Source organism: Cavia porcellus, unplaced genomic scaffold (genome assembly GCF_034190915.1).
Source record: "Cavia porcellus strain 051 isolate PalLab524CR breed Dunkin Hartley unplaced genomic scaffold, mCavPor4.1 scaffold_27, whole genome shotgun sequence".
Lineage (NCBI taxonomy): Eukaryota > Metazoa > Chordata > Mammalia > Rodentia > Caviidae > Cavia > Cavia porcellus.
This window is the reverse complement of record NW_026947510.1, coordinates 1,454,437-1,475,779: the sequence shown is the minus strand read 5'-3', so window position 1 is coordinate 1,475,779 and position 21,343 is coordinate 1,454,437. Positions and strand designations below refer to the sequence as shown.

Sequence of the window (21,343 nt, the reverse complement as noted above, 5' to 3'; positions counted from 1 at the left end):
CTTGCTGGGCACTGCTGACCTTGTCTGCTCTCCAGGGGACATGGAATCTGCTCACCTGCACCACCACTGCACACGTGCATGCTGAAGGGCACTGCACACCAAGGAGGGACCAGCACCATCCACACCATTCCTGGATGCAAGGCAGCAGCACTATTAGTGGCCTCACTGCTGCCTACGTGACCTGGCAGCTAAAAAGGGACCTCGCAGGCAGGCAGGCTCTACAGAGCTAGTACTGGAGCAACGCAAGTCATCCTTGGTGGCTGCTGGGTGGCCTGTCAGCTGCTGCTACTTCCCAGCAGCCCTGAGGACTGGGTTCTCTCAAGTTCCCACTCACTCCTCACAATGAAAAATAGAGAGACTACTGGATGGGAGGGGAGGACACGGGGACAAAGCCCTTATTTTCTTCTTCAAAGCAAATAACCAGGAAGCCCTCACTGCATTTCCCCCTCCCTCATTTCTAGATAAAACTCAGGCTGTGAATGACCTGGGCAGGAAGGAGATGCCTTGGGAGAGAATGGCTGTGGAGTCCTGGTAGCCTGTCAGCCAGGTACAGTCAACATCCCTGCACTGAGGACACAGTAAAGCCAGCCTGAACCAAAAGAGTTAGCATTTCTGAGAGAGGCTGATGATCAGCATCCATGGGGCTTTTAAAATACTAAGAGCAGCCCATACTTCACTAATTCTATTTTAGAGAACTCCAAGTTAGGGACTAGCATGCTCTGAGTGGTCAAGTGGTGGATAAGAAGGCTGATTCCTTTCAGAGACTGGAGTCTCTTGCCAGAGAAGAGAAATGCATTAAGATATCCTGGGCTCCTGAGGATTCAATGAGCAAGTTAGGGTGAGACAGTAAGGCAGAGGCAAAGGGCTTCCTGATGTCATTAAGCTACAGAACACAGGCTGCCATCTGCATTGACAGTGTGCTAGAGGACAGTGCTCTGGACATCAGGCCAGGCTAAGTTCCAGAACTCTGTAACCAGAAAAAGAAAAATCCCAAGCAACAGACACCACAACCCCAGACACAGGTCACTTTGTGGCTCCTCTGCCAGTTCATCTTTTCTCTGAGGCCAGGGGCACCAAGGGAAATGGTCAGTGTCCCAGGCTCATCCCAGCAATTCTGTTCATCCCTAGGGATGTGAAAGGGACACTCTGGGAGGGTAGCATCAGGCAGGAGGGCCAGCTCATTATTATTCTTTTTATTAAAGAGACAATGGTTCATCTCATGGCTATCCTTAAACTCAGCAAAACCCAAATGACTAAATCAATAGTTTCCCGATCTTTGCTGAATAGTTTAAGGAAACAATCACAACACCAATATTTTTGTGTCCAAAATGACATTGATTTGATCTGACTTCCCTCTTGCTTTCTGTGGGTTATCGAATGCTCCTGTTTAGCCAGCCCAGCAGAGTGGAGATGGGACGCTCGTCTGTGACTTCTGCTTGGCAACTCATTCCTCCACTCTTCACATCCGCCTCCCCTCCTCGGCCACTCACTGGTGTCCCCAGCTTTCAGCCTGGACAGTGCTCATCCCTGGGGGCCCTGCTTTTAGTTTCAGGACCCACATTCCACTAATGTCTTGCCAAGAACCTACACTTGTCCTTGGGACAAAGCTGGATGGGCCTTTACGAACCCTCAGCAGGGCTGAAAATTGGTATTATCTTCTTTTTGCGGGTGGCAAAATCAAGACAAGTTCCATGACTGCTGGTACTCACATGGACATCAATATCAGTAGAGGGTATCGAGCCTGGGTCTTTCAGTACCCATGTCACATACATCCCTAAATTCAAGGGTTGAGACTGCCAAGAAGACAGTTTTGGTCAGGAGGAACCTAGCAAATGTTTATGAAAGCATTTGCAAGCTGTGAAGCTCGCTGCAGTCTTAAAAATGTGCCACATTTGTCTCTGCCCCTCACCTGCAGACACTCACCTATCCATGTGGTTCAAACAATTAGTCGTCTACCTGTGCAGGGTGAGAGCATCTGCTGGGTGAGCAGCAAGAATGTGCACACCCCTCACCCCTGTAAGTTGAATTCACTACCTCGGCTTGTTGGTTCTCCTGCGTCTCAGATCCACCTCACTGATGCTTCCTGCAGCCATGCTGTCCCCACTGATTTTTCTCCCTAGGCCTGGAGTCCTCCCCGAGGCCAGAGCCATGATGTCACACTAGGGCTCGCAGCCTCTCAGTGTCTCCTCTGCTGCTGGCTTCAGTTCAGACTCTTCCACCTGGTTTCTGTGCTTGTATTTCTGCCACAGCCCCTGCACCCAGCCATCCTAGGACACAACTTTTGGTGCTCCTGGCCAGGCTACTCCTCTCATCTTCAGCTTAGTTCTTCTGCCCAAATTGGGGCAATACCTGATGTGCACGGTCACCTGAGAGTCTTACAATCAGTGCTGAGGTATGATCCTTTCCTGGTCCTTTCCTGGTCATTAGATCCCCATGCACCAGGGCCGTGATGTGAGTCATCCCCAGTTGTAGTCTTTGTGCCTGGCATGAGTCAGCACTCAGTAGGTCCCTGAGTGACTAGGTACGCATCCGTGCCAGCCCTGATCTGGCAGCATCTTTGCCTGCTTGCCTTTGCTAGGTACTCTCCCACATTACATGGGACTGGGGCAGCAGAAGAGGATTCCTCAGAATCATCTTGGCCACGCCTCTCCCATGGGTAATACCAAAACCCATCCCAGAAGGCCCGAGCCTCATCATTAGAAGACCCAAGGAAAACAGGGCCTTCTGTCTGGCCTGCCTTCTAGAACAGAGTGACATAGGCACCCCAGCAGGTGTGTCCACACCTCAGGCCAGAGGGGAGAGTAAGAATGGGCAAAGAAAAAGTGGCTTCTGCCCAAATTTCTGATTTGGGCAGATAATGCTGGTTGAACCATGACCAGCTCCTGGCCCTGAATCCACAAAGCCCCTCTGGGTACCTCTCCTGGGAGGACCTCAGAGGCCCACTCCAGCTATACTTTGGAGAGGTCTCCTAGACTTAACAGTCTCTATAGGCTTTAAGACACAGCTGCTGCAGGGTGGGGTCCCCCAGGTTGAGGCTTTGGGACAATTCAGTCAACTTGGCTACTTCTGGGGAAGGGGAGGCAGCCCTTCAGGTTGGAAACTGCACCACCTGTGATTGCGTCAGACCCTTGGGAAATTAACTCATCCCTGCCTCCACCGAGTCAGTGACACAGCAGTGACCTAGGGCAAGGAGCACTCGGAGCTTCCCTTATTTGCAGCTGTGACTTGTAACAGTGACTGTGACCCCAGAACTCCAACTGAGCCTTCCATAACTGTGAGGTGGCAAGACAGGGGCCCAGCCAGCCAGAGGGCCTTGTCACAGCCACCCTCTAGTGTGTTTCTAGCCTCCCCTAGGTGCTATTTCAAAGCCCCCTGGAAGGTGCCTCATGCTAAGTGATACTGCACAGACCCTGCACTCCTGAAACACACGTCAGGCTCACAGGAGCACCAGATATACTAGATGGGCTGGACACAGTATCTAGTGTGACAACCCTGCCTCTGCAGGAAGTCATTCCTGTAGTCCTCCCCACTCCCCACACAGGGCCTGGGCACACTGCTGGGTGGCAGCTATCGAGATAAGTCCAAGGCCTCTCATGAAAGCTACTTAGGGCTGACCCTTGATCAAAACTGCATCAGGTCATCAGACAGAAGCAGGGGTGTCAGCATGCTCAGGTTCCCAGAGGGGAATGAGACACACAACCCCAGCAGCATATCACTGACTTGGGTCCTGAGAGGGAAAGGAGGTCCCTGCTCTGGGGCAGTATCTGGGACAAAGGCGAAAATCAGGGCCTCAAACCCCACTTCCACTCCCACCCCATTCTGTCACATGAAATAGATCATCATCATAGCAGGGTGAACACACTACTCAGAGACTGCCCGCTTGTGCCTTTGACACGTTATCCATTTTTATTTAAAAACATGCTAAAAACGTGGTGTCCAATAAAGCCAGAGCTGGGATGAGGAGATGTAGAGACAGGTGTCACAAGCAGAAAAGTGCATCAGAAACCAGCAAGCGTGTACTCCTGGCTCCCCCACATTGCCCTGGGGCAGGCAAGCTGGTGCTTAGAGCATGGGCAGGGCCCGGAGAGGCTGGGAGGCCAGGACACATCTTGGACTATGGCCTCACTGCAACAGAGGGGAAGATGAGGGAACAGGGACGCCAGGGGAGCCACCAGACGCTGAAGGACTAAGGGGCCAATAACAAGCCCCAAGCAGCCAGCACCTGGCTCCCATCCTGTGCTGTGTCCCTGCTAATTAGCACCTCCACCAGAGGGTGGGCAGGGGGCTGGAGGAGAGGAGACAGTCACTTCCAGCCACCTGGGCTGCTTTGTAGCCACCATGGCCTGGAAGCATGGCCTCCTAACTCCACATCAAACCAGAACCACACAAGGGACCTAGGATGTGGTGGTCAGCAATCTCCCCAGAGTGAAGGCCCAAGGTGCAGGCCCAGGCTGGCTGGGTGATGAGTGGCTACCACCTGCTGCTGGCCACTCCAAGGCAGTCTTCAGCACCACACTCTCAGCCCTCCACAAGATGCCACAGAGAAATGCCAAGTCTGTCAGGCATTCCCTGGAAGTTACCTACAAACCCAAAGAGACTTTCTGAGTCAAGTCTGTCAACTGCTTGCATCAGCCCTGATGGAACAGAACTCTGACCTTGGCCAGGGGAGCTGAGAGTGAGGGCATCATTCTGGAATTCCATCCCAGCGAGATGGCAATCAGGAGAAACCAAAAGACGCTCAGCCACCTCCTGTGGCATCACTCCGTGGGCCTTCCAGGTGGCCTGGAATGGGCAGGGGCTCAAGAGAACACCCACTCTGTGTGTGGAGACTCTGCCCCATACAGTCTCGGCCAAACAACTCAGCAGCTCCACTAAGTGGGGCAAGAAGGCGCTTGTAGATGAGGGTCTGGGATGGATGGATGAGGTGGGGCTGAGGATGGCTGTAAAAGACTCCAGAAACCTAAGATGCCAGGGAGGCTTTATGCCTCCAATGCTTCTGCTATTAAAAAAAAATTAAAAATTGCATTGATAGGCATAAACAAACCCACCTATCCACAGCAAAAACATGACACACCAATCCCGTTTGACACCAACTTGTTTGCCAAATGTTTACAATGATGATGGTTCTGCCCTGCCCTTTTATTCTGGGGTCCCAGGGGAGGCAGCTATGTGGCCCCTTGCTGGGAAGATGCACCAGAGTTCAGGGAAAGGCGACTTCATTCAAATGTGCACTTGCCCCATCCTGCCTTCTCAGCATTTCCACCCACACCACAGTCCTGCCTCTGTCCAACCTGCTGAGACCACTCTCCTCTCCAACTCCCGACACCAAAACCGGAGTCCCAAAACACCCTGGTCCCGACCCATGTGTTAAGTGTGGTGGAGGATTTCGGGGTGGCGGGTGGCAGGCAGGGGAGGCTGGAGCAGTCCCACTCTAGTGGGTGAAGGCAGCTGTCCAGGGAAGACCAATTTCCTCTCAGTGGTTGCAGCCCTTCCAAGCCCAGCCCCAGTGGTGCTGATGGGGTACCCTGCCGCACCTCAACCACTTCCCCACTGTTCAAACACTCACTGCTTTCTCCCTAGAAATGCTGTGACAGGTCAACCTGGCCCGGTGGGTTTTCTGTGCTTTATGGGATCACACAGGATGTGACGGCCATTCACAACTCAGCTGATGGCAGTGGGCTCCAGGAAGGAGATTTGGGCAGGGCAGTCAGTAGCCCTGAGAACCTGGCCAGGTCTGCCATCCCCTCCTGAGGCTTTCGGGTCCTCTGTGCCATCTGAGCAGCCAGACATGGGGACAGCTTCCCTGTCCCACAACAAGGTAAAGATGAATCCAAGCCAGAACTGGAGGTGTCCGTCTGAGAGTCTACAGCAGGAATGTCTGAAAGTCACAGGGCTCATGGTTACTTGCTCGGGGACAGCACCCAGCAGGAGATCATGATGCCTTACCGTGTAGAGGGCAGCAGGAGAAGACACCACACACTGACCATTGTCAGAAAGGGCAAGGACCCTGCCAGCTCACATCAAGCTCCTGGCAAAGTGTTTCACCAGCCCCTGGCCCCACATTCCCCACTGCACTGGACTCTCTGCTGTCACCCGTCTGAAAGGTGCCCTCCCATGCTGCTCACCTGCCCCTTCTCAGTACACTCCATAACGCGTGGTATGTCTCACCCTACAGCCACCCAAGAGTCAAACAGGTATGTCCTGAAGCAAAGTGGATGGACAATGTTGTCTCCTTACCCATGCCCACCCACAGGAAAGGAAACTCACACCTAAGGAAATCAACAGATAAAAAGTTATAAGTCAGAAAGCTAACCCTAAACTTATCTGAGATATAATATTCCTGAATAATCATAATCAGAGTAAAATAAAAAAGTTACACTGTCAGGTATAAAAAGCCTGGGCACCATGCTCAGGGCCTTGCTTGCAGGGGGCAGACCCTGCCGGGCGGACACAGACAGCAGTAGCCCATGTAGGGGGACAGTGCTGCCCCGGGGAGCATCCTGCTCCTTACCCACTCGGGGACAACATGTCAGGGTAAAGAAGGGCAGGACAGAAACCCATCGGTGCCAGCCTCCTCAACACCCCCAACCACAGTCTTTGGCAAATGTGCAGATGCAGGGCCCAGTGCCCAGTGCCCCGCAGTCTCTGTGTGTGCATCCTCCCCAGCCTTCTGCCTCTGAGAAGTCCACACTGAGGCTGAGGAAGGGAGAGGGGGTGGGGGTGGCTGCCACGAGGGTACAGGCAGGAGACACTGAGCTCAGCCTTCTCCCCTCCAGTGTCCAGTGGGCGGGGTCTCCGCCAGCCTGCTCACGCATCATACTTCTTCCCTGTCCGGTGGATGTGCTGGAACAGGGTCATGGAGAAGGCCATGCCCAGGATCTGAAAGACAAGGAGAAGGGTCTTATATGACTGCTCTGGCAGTCCGAACCCTTCCTCAGCCTCTGAAGTCTTGGCTATCATCCAGCCCCTGAGGTGAGTGATCAGCCAGAGGGGCGTTGGGAAAGCACAACAGACAGGAGATGGTACACCCTGAAGTCACGCATAGGCACAGCTGTGCGCCTGGAACACTGCGGCCTCTCCTCACACTTCCCTGGCTGTGGACACTGCAGAGGCCCAGTGTGAGCCTGCCCCAGGAGGACTCAGGGTCGGGGTGGGTCTCAGGTTTTGAGAGCTGACCTGAGTTGTTCTTATTTCTAGCATACTTGGTTTTGGACATACAGTATATGCCTAACAATACTAGTGCTTGGTCCTACTAAACCTGGGTCAACCTAAACCCTGGAAAGGAGTGAGGGATCCAGAGACACGTGGTAGGGAGAGAGAGACTGGCTATGCCTTCCTAACACCATGCTGAGTGTAGCCCATGCTCAAGCTGTCCAGCAGTGAGCAGGGAGTTGACATGTGACTTCTTCTCAGCCACAGGCATAGGCTGAAGAGTAACAGGAAGGCACTTGGTGGCACCTGCACCTGCCAACCCCCTCAGTGCCTGGCACCATCCTGCTTGCTGGGTGCGATCTCATGTCACAGCTGAAGTGTGACAGTAGTCTTGGTTTGTAGGCCTGAAAATTCTGCATGGGTCCCAGACACCACAGCAAGCATGGACAAGCTGGGAGCCTCTCTACACCTCTCCCCTCCTGTGGCTCTACTTGAGATGCCCCTCCATACCTGCATGATGAGGATACACATTCCCACTGTGCCGAGCACGTGCTTATTCTCGTCAAACCACATCTTCACCTTCTCGTAGCAGCCCTGGAGAGTGAACCACAGCATGACCGTGACTCCTCCAGCCTTCCCATGCCCTGCAGCCCCCTGTTTTGCTGACCCTCAGGCAGGCTGTCCCAAAGTTCACCCGCAAGGCCAGCTGCATAGCCACAGAGCCCACACAGTCCCTCTCCAATTCTCACAATTGTGGGTAGAGTATGCATTCAGACACACACACAAGCATGTGCGTGCATGCATGGACACATGTCTGCACACCCCTGACTTTTTGGTTTCAGTCTCCTCCCCGTCTCCTCTGCAGTGAGCCACGGCTTTCACAGCTCTCCTCTGGCCAGGCCGACGCATACAGACCCCAGGTAGCAGCACCCAGCCTCACCGTTTTCCACACAAGGGTAGTGCTGTTTCGCCCACAGCCCTGGGAATTCTCCATGCAGCAACGGTCAGGCACTGTGTTCTCCCCCAGCACTGGGTACCAGTCTGAGTAGTCAGTGACCCCACAGCATCGCATCTGCCAGGCAAGATGGAAAGGAAAGCTCACCACAGCTGGTCCTTTCCTCCCAGGCCTCCCCACAGAGGCCAAGCCGAGTCCTTGAAGCAGCCCTGGAGCTCAAGCAGGAGACAGGGGCCTTCTTCTTTCCCTTCTTTGGGTGATGAATGACTGCTCCTTCCAGGGACCAGGTAGGGAGAAAGCAATGCACCACCCCTCAGACTGTCTCTAGCACCAGGCAGCTTTGCATTCCTAGTGGCTGCCTGATGCATTGCCTGCTGCCTCCTGGGAGTATCAACCTACTCTGGGGGTACCACCTACTCTCCTCTCTAATTCTCACCCTACAGCTCCCTCCACCAGCTACTCCAATGTCCAGTCTTGCTAGCCTCCCGTCACCTACTTGTCCCCCACCTGTGAATAGCCCCAGGTCTGGTCCCTACTGCTGGCTAAAATCCCAGAGGCCCAGTGACTCACCTCAGCCTGGATAATGTTCCAGGCATTCTTGAGCCCCACGTTGTTCTCAGTGTTATAGAGAAGCAGTCCTTCCTTCAGGTCCTGCTTGGCATTCTCATTCACCTGGATGGGTGAGGTTAGCACTGCAGGTCACTGGGCCCACAGGGAGTGTGGTTCCCTGCCAGGCCCTAGCCAGCAGTGAGGACTGTGGCAGGAGCACCTCTTGACAGTGCAGGGAATCAATGGGCCCAAGGAGAGAGGGGTGAGAGAACCCTGGCTTCTGGCTCTAGTTTGCACTGATTGCTTGCTATCTGTGGCACAGCTAAACTCCTAGGGCCAGAGCTATGGTCCTACCAGGCAAAAGAGACAGATCACCTCCTGCCAGTCTGGCCCCAGGGGCAGTTGTGTTGCTTGCCACTCTGCCCACCCACACAGACCACCCCAGACCCCTTGAGATCATGAGGGAAAGACACCTTTGCCCTATGTCCACCTCACAAACAAGCAGCATGGCTACTCTCTCGGCTCTGTTTGCCCTGTGCTACTGGAATAATAAGATCTATACCTCGTGAGGATTTTGAAAGAATGAAAGAAAGCAATTGCTATGAACAGCCACATACAGGGCCACACAGAGCAATTTCTCAATATAGTTACTTCTCTTCCCTTTCACAATTATAGAACTGAAGTCCTACTAAGGCCTCCAGCTGTGTCTGTCACCTGGCTACCCAGGGACACGTATATAGCTTCAGGGAGCAAAGAATCCCAAGCTAGCTAGCTAAGTTCTGAGGTCCCAAGAGCATGCCTGGGCATCCTCGGGAGTTACTCAAAAAAGACTCAATGGGGGTGCAAACGGTCCAGCTAGTAAGGAGGCTAAGGTTGCTCAGGCCATCTTCCTAGGGACAGTGACCTTACTAAAGATCAATAAGAAGGAATGCAGTTGCCCTTCACTGTCAGGTCTACAACCCTGACCCTAACACATTAAAGGTGGCCAGGAAAGGCCCTTCTTGTTTCAAATGGGTCACTCTTAGATCATCCAAAGATAGCAGCCAACCACTGGTAAAGTCTCAGTCTCCTCTCCAGATGGTTGTTATACAAAATTTCAGTAATGGTAAGCTTGCCAAGGACATCTCTGTGTCCTTTGGGTATCCTATTTTCCTAAGACTGCACAGGTGACTAACTCCCCCAATGTCCTCAAACTTGCTTTCTCTATACAGTCACCACCAAAACCTTCTACCATAGTCCTTCCTGGTTAGCCTTCCTACATCTCCCAATCCCATGCTTCTTTCTCTACTGAGCTGCTTGCCAAGGCCTCTCTTCTGGCCTGGGAAAGAACCTACCTTGGCTTGGCCCAACCCCAGGGCCACAATTCTCATCTGCTGTTCCCTTGCTATAAAGCTTACCTTGTCCATGTAGACAAAGAAAAGAATGAGCAAGATCAGTTCTGCGAGGAGGAGGATCAACAGGACGACGAAAAACTAGAAAGAAACGGTCCAGGCATGAGCATAGGGTAGTGACAATAGCCAGGGACAGTACAAATGAAGGCTGGCAGGGCAGGGCACAGGCAGGAGCTGGCAGGGCTTTCCAGGACTGAGAAGGGCCACTACTCCTGCGGAGACCCAGGGGGTCAGTAGGACTGCGGTCAGGTCAAGCATACAACATTCTAGGAATGACTGCCCTGGGCTAGGGTTGGGGCTGTGGGGATTTGGTGTTCTAGGCTTTGCCTCCCTTAGCAACCCACACACAGTGCCATGCAGTGTCCCCTGGGGTTGGGATTGAGGTCCAACTCACACTGAGCAGGAGGCACTTGTTTTCTTTGATGGCTCCTAGGCAGCCAAGGAAGCCTGTCACCATAACAATGGTACCGATGGCGATGACGAGGTTGGCTGCGGAGAGCGAGGGGAAGCTGGGGGAGAAGGTGGCAAAGTTGCCCTGGGACACGGAGAGCCAGATGCCTACTCCAAGCAGCCCACAGCCACAGAGCTGGAGAGAAAGGAGAACTGTTAGATCAGTGCTGCTCTCGCCTGCAATACCTGGAACTTACAAGACTGCAAATTACCCACCCCAGCCTTGAGACCACAAAGGCAGTGGCTGGGTCTCAGATCCAAAGCAGGTGACCATGACAAACCCTCCACCTCCGGTGCCTCAGTTTCCCCATCTGATGAACAGGAGTAGAACTGTTTCATGAGCCTCACAGGTTCACAGTAGAGTCCAAGACAAAAGCACACAGCAAATATGTAGAAGATACAAGACGCAAAGAGGCAGCTACAAGGAAAAGGCCTAATGTTTAGGATGAGGGCCTCAGAGGGATGGAGGGAAGGAGGAATAGAGAGACAGAGGGATGGAGGGACAGTGGAGGCACATAAGCAAGTTAGGACTGGTTTTGGGGAGCACAGCCAAAACTTCTAGTGGCTGAATCTCATTGACCCTGTTCCAGGAGGCTGAAAAACAAAGCCCATAGGCAGAGAAAGAAGAACAGGAATGGGGCTGGTGGAGGGGATGGCTATGGCACAGGGTGGGGAGCCCACGGCTACCCTGGCGAGCTGCCAGCATGAGGGGCCTGCAGCCGACTCTCTTCCCAGCACCCCAGGCGCCGGACGACGCCAGCTGCTCCACCTAGGAAAGCTCCTCTTTCTCTGGCGCCAACCCCACATCTGCCTATTTTATGCTCCATATAGCAGACACTGCCCCACTCCCTCCGCTGTCTAGGGGGAAGTATATTGCATCTGAGAAGCCGATCATTCAACCAGTATTTATTGAGTACCTACAGCATACAGCAGCCAGTGCCAGAGTAACTACAGCTACTTTAGAGACCTGCCTTCCAGGGGCCTCCATTCTGGATGGAGAAGGCAATAAAACACAGCATTCACCGCACACTGGCACTATAGGCTGGCGCCAAATAAATGCGGGTGGTTGTGACTCCCTGATGTGAACATGACCCCTGTTCTCCAGCTGCTCTGTTCAAGGAGCACACACAGATGTGCTGGGCTGAGATGACGTCAATCTAGACTGCACAGAAAAAGGTCTGGTGTTTGTGGGAGAGGATCACATTTCCTTTGGGAATGCTGTCTGGCACACAGGGAGGTGGTGGTGGACACCCAGCAAAGAGTTTGCCTTCATGAAGAGGATGCCATCATGACAGGAGCGAGCACTGATAGAACTTTAGGTGCTGATGTGAGGGAGGAAGAATAAGGATGTGTAAGGGTTAGAAAGTAACTGGAGGCAGAGAAGTCAGGGAGGACTTCCTGAAAAGGGCAGTGTTAGATGAGGGACAAGGAACTTTGCCAATGCTGGGGGACAGTGCTCTAGATAGGGGTGCATCAGGCACAGAAGTCTGGAGGTAGAAGGAGCCTGCCCAGCCAAGTGGCAATGTGGCTACAACACAGCAAGTAAGATGACACACGGTAGGGACAGCAGAAAGAGAGCCTGCAGGTAGGAAAACATCCAGGTTGTCCCAGAGCAGGGCAGTGACACTGTCTGACTGGTTTCCCACACATCCCTGTAGCTACAGTCCTAAGAGGAAGGAGTGGAGAGGCAGCCAGAGAGCAGTGGGCACGACAGAGGTCATAGCATACAGAAAGGCAACAGTGAGAAAAGGCTCAATGCAAGATACAGCGTGCTGACAAGGCTTGCTGGGCTTCGAGGACTGAGGAAGATTTTGATTAATGTAGAAACAGAAAGGTGGCCCAGACTATGTGAGAAAAAACAAATAGTGGGAGATATTTGCCTGGAGTAGAAAACCAAAGAGCTGGGGAAAATCAGGTAAACCAAGCATCTGCCAGGTCCCTATGCTGAGGATAGTGGTCACGTACGTCTTCTGCCCTGGAGCAGCCTCAGCTGGAACTAGGGCAAAGGCAGCCAAAGAATAGCACCTGCAGACCTAGTGCATGCACCCAGATGACTCGCACAGCATTCGAGGGGAGTGATACCGCCACCTTCTGCTACCACCAGGTGGCCCCCAGCCTGGGGGTTCACCCATGACACACTGAAATTTGCATCAACTTGTCACTGACTTTCTTCAAATCTGGTCACTTTCCATGCTGCTATCTCAATTTTTCTTTCATTAATCGCAGCCTGGAAATGAATGCTCTTCAGGCTAAAGACTTATGGCTCTAAGAGCAAGATCTGGAATGAGTAAGTGGAAACCCCACTGCAGCAAGTGCGTGAACAGAAAAAAGCCTGAAGCTACACGATGACCCCCCACCCTGCCACTGAGCACAGCCTCTGCAGAAACCACCACTTCACATACACAGAGCACAGTCCTTCTCAGGCTGGCCACCATCCTACTATACACCCCTAATTAGGTCTATCCCGACACCCAGTTTTAGAGCTTCCCTCCACCATGGCAGCAGCAGAGCCAGGAAGCTCTGTCATCACCAGCTTTCTTTCTTACTTCCTCTCCTTGTTCCTACCAGCCTCAGTGAGAGCCAGGCAGACCTGCTATCTACAGGTTTTTTAGGCCCTGTCAAAAGTAGCCTGCTCCCAAGCCTGCTGGGTGCGCTGTTCGTCTCAAAACTTTCTACTCATTCCCCACCTCCCAAGAGGCCCTCCCACAGGTCCAGGGCATCCTTTGTCTGCTCAGTGCTGAGGCCTGCCAGCACATCCTGCTGCCACATCCCATATCCTGGGGTCTCCTTCCGGGAGGAACCTCAATTTCAGCCTCAGATAACCAGGCAGAGATTTCAGGGAAAAACACACAGAAGACATGAGGAAACCAAGGGGGATGAGTGGTTGGTGCCTGACCACAACACCAGGCTAAGTCTCTGCCTTCTACATTTGGATGAGACTTCTACACCTCCTTCTTGGGAGACCTGTGAATGTGGTATCTCCTGCTGACAGGTGGCCAGCACCAAGATACCTGTCCTAGAGGCAGCCCTAGAGGAGCGGTGCCTGTGCAGACAAGCATGACACACGGCAGAAGCACATGGCAAAGCTACTGTCAGTGTGGTTCACACTAAAGACAAGGAGAAATGCCATGGAGATGTAGGGCTGATCAGCGCTAACTTCGTCATTGAGAGGTTGTGGAGAGCTAACCTGAGATAGGTTGGGGCATCTCTGAGCCTCAGTTTACTTGCTGCACGTGTATGGAATGGCCCAGGAGATGAGGACCCTGCTTGGCCTATGGGCATGGGGGCTCCTGTGTATACTGAGGGTCTGCATATTCTCCCTCCTGAAAGGCACAGGTAGCCCTTGAACAACACATATCTGAAATCTGGGCTTCCTGGAGAGTCTGTGATACATGTAGGAGTCTGTCTGTCTACATTTGGATGCAGCTCTGTTTGGAGCCTTGGGTTGAAGCTATTTTGAAATACCTCAACTCGGGAGCAGGCAGGGGAAAGGAAGTCCTAGCCTGTCCCTGCTTAGAGAAGGGTGCCTGCCAGATCCAGACCACATTGGGGCAGGTGGGTCCTGGCTGGGCCAGGCAAGGCAGGGCCACTGGCTGGCTGGGTCCTGATCCCGAGTTACCCTGCCTTGTGTCAGATTCTTCACCCCTGAATTGATAGTAGCTCTGTCACCTCTGCTGAGACAGACCTCTGATTTTGGAAGGGAATTTTCAAATGTGCCACCAGCTGAACTCTCTGTAGTGAGCCCTGGAAGTGCCACCCCCAGGCCTTGCATTCTTCTTCCCTGTAATCTCTGCTTCACTCTCTTCCTGTCCTCTTCTCAGGCCTCAGGACCAACTTCTTGCCCTCTTGCTCTCCTACCTGTCCAGGGAAGGATTTGCTCTCCAAATGTGCAGCAAATCTGTTTCTGCTGCCAACTCTTTTCTACTGCTCATTGCCACCTATCAGGTACAAGCTCTTAAGCACTCCTGTCCAGCCTGCCCAACTCCACTGGAGGCCTCCAAGCACCTCTCTCATGAATGCCATCCCTTCCAGAGCCAGCATTGTGTTCAGCCACCCCAGAGACCACACGAGGCCCTTCCACAGGGTTGTAATGCCTGGCCTGAGGATGGGCCCAGAGCAGGTTTCCAGACCTCTGCTGACATTTGGGGCCAAACAGTTCTTTATTGCAGGGTCATGAAGGGTTAGCAGCATCCCTAGACTGTCCCTACTGCATGCCACAGATACTCCCTCAGCTCTGACAAACAGAGATGTCTGCAGATATTTTGTCACCTCCTGGGGAACAAAATTGACTCTAGTTGAGAACCACTCATCATTGAACATTGTCTAAGAGCTGTACCTCCTAGATATGGCAAGGTCTGTGCTGGAAGGGATCGGAGCAATGATCCAGCCCAAATCCTGCAGTTTAAAGGGACTAGGGCCTAGGAGAGATGCAGAATCTTAGATCACACAGCCATGTGATGAGAGAGGTGTTTTGGAAAAGGATTCAGGCCATTCTGAGCAGACTGGATTGAGAACAGAGGGCAGAGGTAGCAAGGACAGTGAGTCCCCTGAGTAGGGGCCTGCCTCTTGAGTTTCTATCTCCTTCCACACAAGTAACCCAGCCAGTATGGGTCCGAAGGAGCATATAAGGGACCCAAGCTTCTGTGTAGGCTTGCTAATCACTCTCACAAAAAGACATACTCTACCAGGGCTTATCCATGCTTCTTCCATCATAGGGCCCAGAATGTGCCTGCAATACTGAATATTTGCTCAATGAAGGGTGGATGGATGAGTGAAGAAATGTATGAGCAAGGTTCAGAACAAACCCAGACATTCACACCCACTTGGAAAAGCAGTCCCCCACAGCCAACCCTCCCCAAACCCTCATTACCTACCTGAACTTCTGACCTGGTGTGAGCCTCTGCTCACCTGCCCGGCCCCATCAGGGCCAGCATACCCTCTGGTCTGAGGTCAGAGGTCACAGTGTCCTTTCACCCTGCAGCCATCTGTGCTTGTAGCAGATTTTTAAACACCAAGTCTCAGCAGTCCCCAGTGCACTCTATGAGCCAGAATCAGGCCAACATTTAACGGCGTTTAATAAATTAGTGGATATGGAAAATAAAAGATGAAATCAAAACGGCTTTAATTTCACAGCCTGACATCCTGGCTGGTAATGAAGTTGCCCAGCCCTGGAGAGGCCGACCTGCCAGGAACCTCATAGTGGGAAGTAAGAGACAATATATCAATGCCAGGAGAGGCTGCTAGTTTGTATTTCAGACACCCTCACCTCCAAGGGGCCCCACAGCCATAACCCAGACAGGCCACAGGAGGAAGGGAGTGTCAGCCACATTTCAATTTTGCATGGATGGAAACAAAGGGGCAAAGTCATGAGACTTCTTTGCCAAAGTCACTGTGCAGGAAGGAGTACAGCTTGATGGGCCCACAGAGGGGAGGCAGCCTGGGGCAGTTCTCAGCGCTCACCATTTGACAGGCTCTCTATCCCTGCGTAACTCTAGCAAGAAGTCTTTCCACTAACTCCAGAATCCACTTCCCTGTGGCTTCATGCCTGGTTTTGCAAGCTCACCAAGCACAAGTGTGACAGGTCTTTAATATTTGAAGATGTGTATCCAATAGCATCCTTTCTCAAGTCTCCTAGCCTAAGGGGCTTTTACATTTCTCCTCTGAGTCACTCTCCGGGACCCAACCCTCTCAAACTGAAAGTCAGACTCTAGCTATAGTAGGGACATCATAAAGTACAAAGACATCACTTTCCCCTCCTTTACTGTGAGCTGTATGCTTCTCGTAATCCAGCCTAAGCCCCAGCAGCTTGGCTGATAGCCACAGCACAGTTCTGTCTCACATTGAGTCTGGGTGGTCATTTTAAGCCAAAATGACACCAATCCTTGGTCATTCTTTTTTCTCTCAAAGTCTCCAATTTCTTCACAACTCCACTTTGCAGTCCCAACATCACCAGCTTATAGGTGACAGAGATCACACCATATTTCTAATTTTCCTCCAAATAAACATAACACAAAACATTTGCATATCTACAACCCAGTTACATGTTGATTATTCTAAAAGGAGGTTATTCTCTATATAAGATGGTTCTGAGAGACAGTGTTTAAACTCAGACAAAAATAAGGGATATTGTGTTTGGAGGTACAAGTCTAAGGTTAATAAAAATCTTAAATTTTTATTTGAGTAAGTCAACTTCTTCACCCCTTCTCCAATTCCCCAAAAACCCCTCTCAAGTGGAAGTCAGTCCCATTACAATACTTATACCTCTTGCAACCTAAAGCCACAGAGTACATGGAGATGAGAGGGCTCATGTGAGGAGGGTCCCACACCACTCTGGGAAGAATCCTTTCCATCTCCCAGGGGGCTAAGGGCAGCACCAAACTTTGTCCAGAATGCTGGCACACTCTGGACCTTGGCAGTGGGCCAGGGAGCCAGTCCCACACTGTTCATGCATAGCGTACAAAAGAAATGGGCTCAGGGGCCAAAGAACACACACAGCACACTGGTGACCCCAGGCTCCCAGGCTTCCCCTGCCAGTCTGTGTTAACTGCTCTTGGTGAGAGGACGGAGCCCCAGGCTGCAAGACCCAGCTCCAGGCTCTGGCCAGACTAAGAAGCAAGAGAACACAGTTGCTTCCCATCCCACTAGGAAGGTGCTGCCAGGAGACCAGTACCCCAGAAGAGGCACAGCCCTACAGAGGGCTCTGTTCTCTGGGCTTGTCTGAGAGCAGCTGTTTGCTGGGACAGTGGGGGTCAATGACCCCTGGACATAATTTGTCTCACACTCAGGAAACATGAGGTTCAGGCCACCCAAACAGAGTAGCAGTCCTAGCCCTGGCCCTGGCCCTGGCCCTGGCACAGGGTGGGTGTCTCTGTCCAGGGGCAGGATTGGAGGGCAGACAGCTCTCATCACTATATCCCACAACTCTGCTGCCTGAGCTCCTGTGCAGCGGGAAGACGCGAGCAGACAGCCTGGGACTTCAGAGTGAGGCAGGGGCTCAACACTCAGGGTCACCATGAGGTCAAGGAGAGACTGAGGACTAGAAGAGCTTGTCACAAAGCTCTGGAGAAAGGACTTTCCAGTCACTAGCAGATCTTCCCTCTGCATTTGTTTTATTTCATGATCTGGGGAGTAAGGCATTCATTTTTGACAACATCAAAGCAGGCTGCAGGAGAAGGCGAGAGGGGTTTAAAAACCAGCTTTCAAGTACAACAATGGAGCTGGAGAGCTGGTAGGCACCCCTGAAAGGCAGGACCATCAGCAGCCTAGAACACAGGACTAGAGCCAGGATACTGAGGTTCCGTGCATCCCAAAAGGCCATCCAACCCTTCTGAACTATTGCTCTGCTAAAAGATCAAGGGAGGGGGGAGGGAGGACACTGCAAGGGTGATCAAGTTTACTCCTGATATTACCTGTGTTCCCTAGAATGTGAATATCAGGTATTGTGTTGCTGTTCAAACTTCTTGGAAAATTAGTAGGGAACATGACAGGATAAGGATGCCCTGAATTCAAATTCCAGTTTTTTGGCAAAGAACTCAGTTACCTGAGAGACTATAACTCAGCCTCCAGGACAGGGGTAGGGATAGATATCATGCTCCTGTTTTGGGAAAGGAGGTCCCCCGAGCATGAAGAAGAGTCACAGGATGAAAGTGTTTCGTTACCCACTGCCTTCATTCTGTTATCTCTATCCATGGATCACAAAGGGGAGGCTCTGTCTCACGCTCGTGCTGTCTCTCTCTCTCTCTCTCTCTCTCTCTCTCTCTCTCTCGTTTTCTCACTCTTGCTCTCTCATTTGGGAGGCTCTCTTAATAATGAAATGAGAGCACTCTTCAACAAAGTATGCACCATAATTACACAGGAAGATGATGCTGGGAAAGATTGTGGCTGACAACCAAGTCCATCTCTGGCTTGAAGATGGCTGCCCACATACACCTTTGCTAGATGTGGCTTTTGCCTTCGATGTGGCCAACGCATACCTCATCTTCTCTCTAGGGATCCCAGCCTGATTATTGATACCACCCACAGGGAGCCATGTCCACTCACACTAGGACTCTGGTAGATCGGCTGTCCTTTGTGGAGGACATAAGCTGGTTAAGTTCAGGTGTTTCTGCCAAAGATGCTTTCAACATCAACCTAAGTGATAACTTGAGATTCCTCCCCACTGTGCCAAGCTGTGCCACCTTCTAGTGTTCCTGGCAGGAAGGGAGAGTGAAGCCTGCCCTCTTATATGCAACACTCACACTGCATCATGAGTACTCTGCTGAAAACTGCCTGTCCACAGTGTCACCAGACATACTTGTCCACGGTCACAGAGACAGGCATCCATGCCTTGCTGAATATACCCTTGACTTGATGTTTCATCTCCCTGTTCTGCTACAGAAAGTGACACTCAAGCACTCGTGAGGTCTGACCATACACCCAGCTCCATCTGACTGCTTTGCCCCTGTTATCCCCTTTAATCCTCCCAACTTAGTAGAGGGGATGTTTTTGTCCTCCCATTTTATACACGACACAGCAAAAGCATGGAGAAGTTAAGCAGAAAAGAAACCAGGAAATCTGACTCCGAGGTCACATTCTTATTATCACACTGCTCTGCTGAGGCCTCAGTCACGTGCCATACTTCTTCTCAATAGACCAACAGAGGTGTTAATGGACATAGGAAGGACAGCTACAGTGCATTCAGCACAAGCAGGCTCTATGGCAGGGCAGCCTGCTCAAAACCTGCTAAGACTCCACCAGGCCAGCACAGCAGTCTTGTGTACGGCCTCAAGAACTAATAGTGAGTACAAAAAGGAGTGCAGGCGACCACAGCGGAAATGAAGCAGAGGTGAGGAGGGTGACAGTGGTGATGATGAAGTCAGGACCAAATGAGCTACGGTGTGGCAGGACCTGTTAGGTACATTCCATAAGGGCCATTTGCGGCAGTTGCTCTTATTTCCTACTTTCAAAAATGGGGACATGAAGGATGGAGAGGTTGAATGTGCTGTCTAAGTTCAGATATGAAGTTGGCATAACTGGAATTTTAACCCAATTTTTTATGACTCCCAATTTTGTATCTCTGTGTCTCCTATGGACCTCAGAAAAATCTCAAACTGCATTTTATTGAACAGTTTCAACACCTTTTGCCTCAGTTTGAGTTGGGGGAGGTGCAATCAATTGCCAAGGAGCGGGAGGGATCAGTGGCCAGAAATAGCCAAGGGTACGGGAAGCCAGCAGGCTATGGGTGGCAGTGGCCTGGGACTAGCAGGCGAGGACAAGCGTGGACAGGATGCATATGCACGGGTTGGAGGCCGTGGCAATTCAGCCCAGGGTGCTCTCCTTTTTACTGACTGTGCACGAGTTTTGAAAATGGGTGGCTATACCTCTGTAATGGGAAGCAGGAGACAGAGTAAGTTAGTGTGGAATCCCCTTTTTGCTCCTATATCTCCAGAAACAGAACATGTGCAAATAATAGTCTTCCACCACGTTTTCCAGAGCCTTCCACACATGCTATATTTGCACAACAGCCACAGCAATCTTGCTGGAAATCGTTATCCTGTTTTGTAAGCAAGGATCAGAGCTTACTGGAGTCCAGTCATTATATGGTAAGTAGGGACATGAGCAATATACTCAAAGACACAGCGTTTTGAGGAAAGCACAGAAGCAACTCAAAGCTGTCTGGTTAGAGGAAGGCATGTGCTGGTTTCTGTAGCACAGGGTTAGCCTGGGGTTCCACTCCTAGGACACTCAAGCCAGCTGGACCTACAAGACCAGGCTGGGAAGCAGTGAGAGTACAAAGAACATTGGCCAGCGATGATCAGAGAATGCCATGGGCAACTCTGGCCTTGAAGCCAGGTAGACCAGGTTCAAATTCCCACTGTCCTCATTTACCAACTCAGGGAATTCTCTAGTGCTTGTTTTTTTAAATGGGAGATTAATAGTGCCTACCACATACAGTTGTAGTCAGAATTAAGTGAGATTCATGAAAATAAACCTCCTAGCATTGGTGCCTTATACACAGCTATAAATGGGAGCCATTATTAGTATTTATGACCTGCATACCTCGTTCATCCAGGCAGAGCAGCTGTACACCAAGAGCTAGCACTGGAAAGAGGTGGAGAAGTCCTGCTGGGCTGGGCCCTGGCTGACCCAGCCCCAACGCCAGGTGGCCAGTGCAGTGGCTTCCTGCAGGCCTCATCAACCCAGGCCATGGCAGCATGATTCCACCCAGGCATGCTTTCCTCACTCCTGGCCTCCCAGTCCCCAGTCATCCATCTCTGGGAGGCGGCTCGCTTTCCTGATTTGCAGTGTGCTTTCTTTTGGCAGGGAGCCGCTGCCGTCTGTGCTCTGGACCGTAAAACAAGTTTTCATCAATAAATTAAGATAAGCGGAAAGCCAGCTTGAGAGGAGGCAGGCTGAGGCGGGCAGATGGGCGGGTACAAAGTTGCTCTGTGACCCAGAAGGAGCCAGAGAAAATCCACACCCAGACTGGGGTTTCTAGTCCCCTCTCACTCAGTCACAGGTGCCCCTCTCCACAAGCACTTCTCAGAGAGGTGGCAGTTCAGGAAGCCTCCATGCCTCCCTCTGGTCTGCTTATGTCCCTCAGTGGGTGAGCCAAGTTCACTGCAACAGGTAAAGGCAGGTCCTGGGTGAGGTCCTGAGCAACCATCATGCTCAGTCTCTGTGTTAGATTAGCTGAATCACTCCAATACTTGCCTGCCCAATTACTGACACTATGAAGCCACCTCCAAAAACAAAAACCTTATTCTTGTATAGTCTACCTTTCCTCAGGGTGAAATTCAGGTCCTCAAATGCACCAGCTACAACTCTTCCTAAGCTTGCTCAGCCTTTCTCCTGACCTGATCATATT

The 21,343-nt window shown here is 51.8% G+C and overlaps 1 protein-coding gene across 3 annotated transcripts in view; it reads right to left on the bottom strand.

Moving 5' to 3' along the window:
• Positions 1–3,880: 3,880 nt before the first annotated feature.
• Positions 3,881–21,343, bottom strand: part of Tspan9 (tetraspanin 9) — a 186,870-nt gene continuing 169,407 nt past the window's right edge. For all 3 annotated transcript variants that reach the window (XM_013145160.3, XM_005000679.4, XM_003463263.5), the window contains 6 exons: positions 10,442–10,633; positions 10,054–10,128; positions 8,678–8,779; positions 8,093–8,224; positions 7,663–7,746; positions 3,881–6,879 (listed from right to left, as the gene is read on the bottom strand). In XM_013145160.3, the coding sequence (XP_013000614.1) occupies positions 6,808–6,879; positions 7,663–7,746; positions 8,093–8,224; positions 8,678–8,779; positions 10,054–10,128; positions 10,442–10,633 (657 nt within the window). In that variant the 3' untranslated portion in view covers positions 3,881–6,807. The remainder of the gene's footprint in view (positions 6,880–7,662; positions 7,747–8,092; positions 8,225–8,677; positions 8,780–10,053; positions 10,129–10,441; positions 10,634–21,343) is intronic.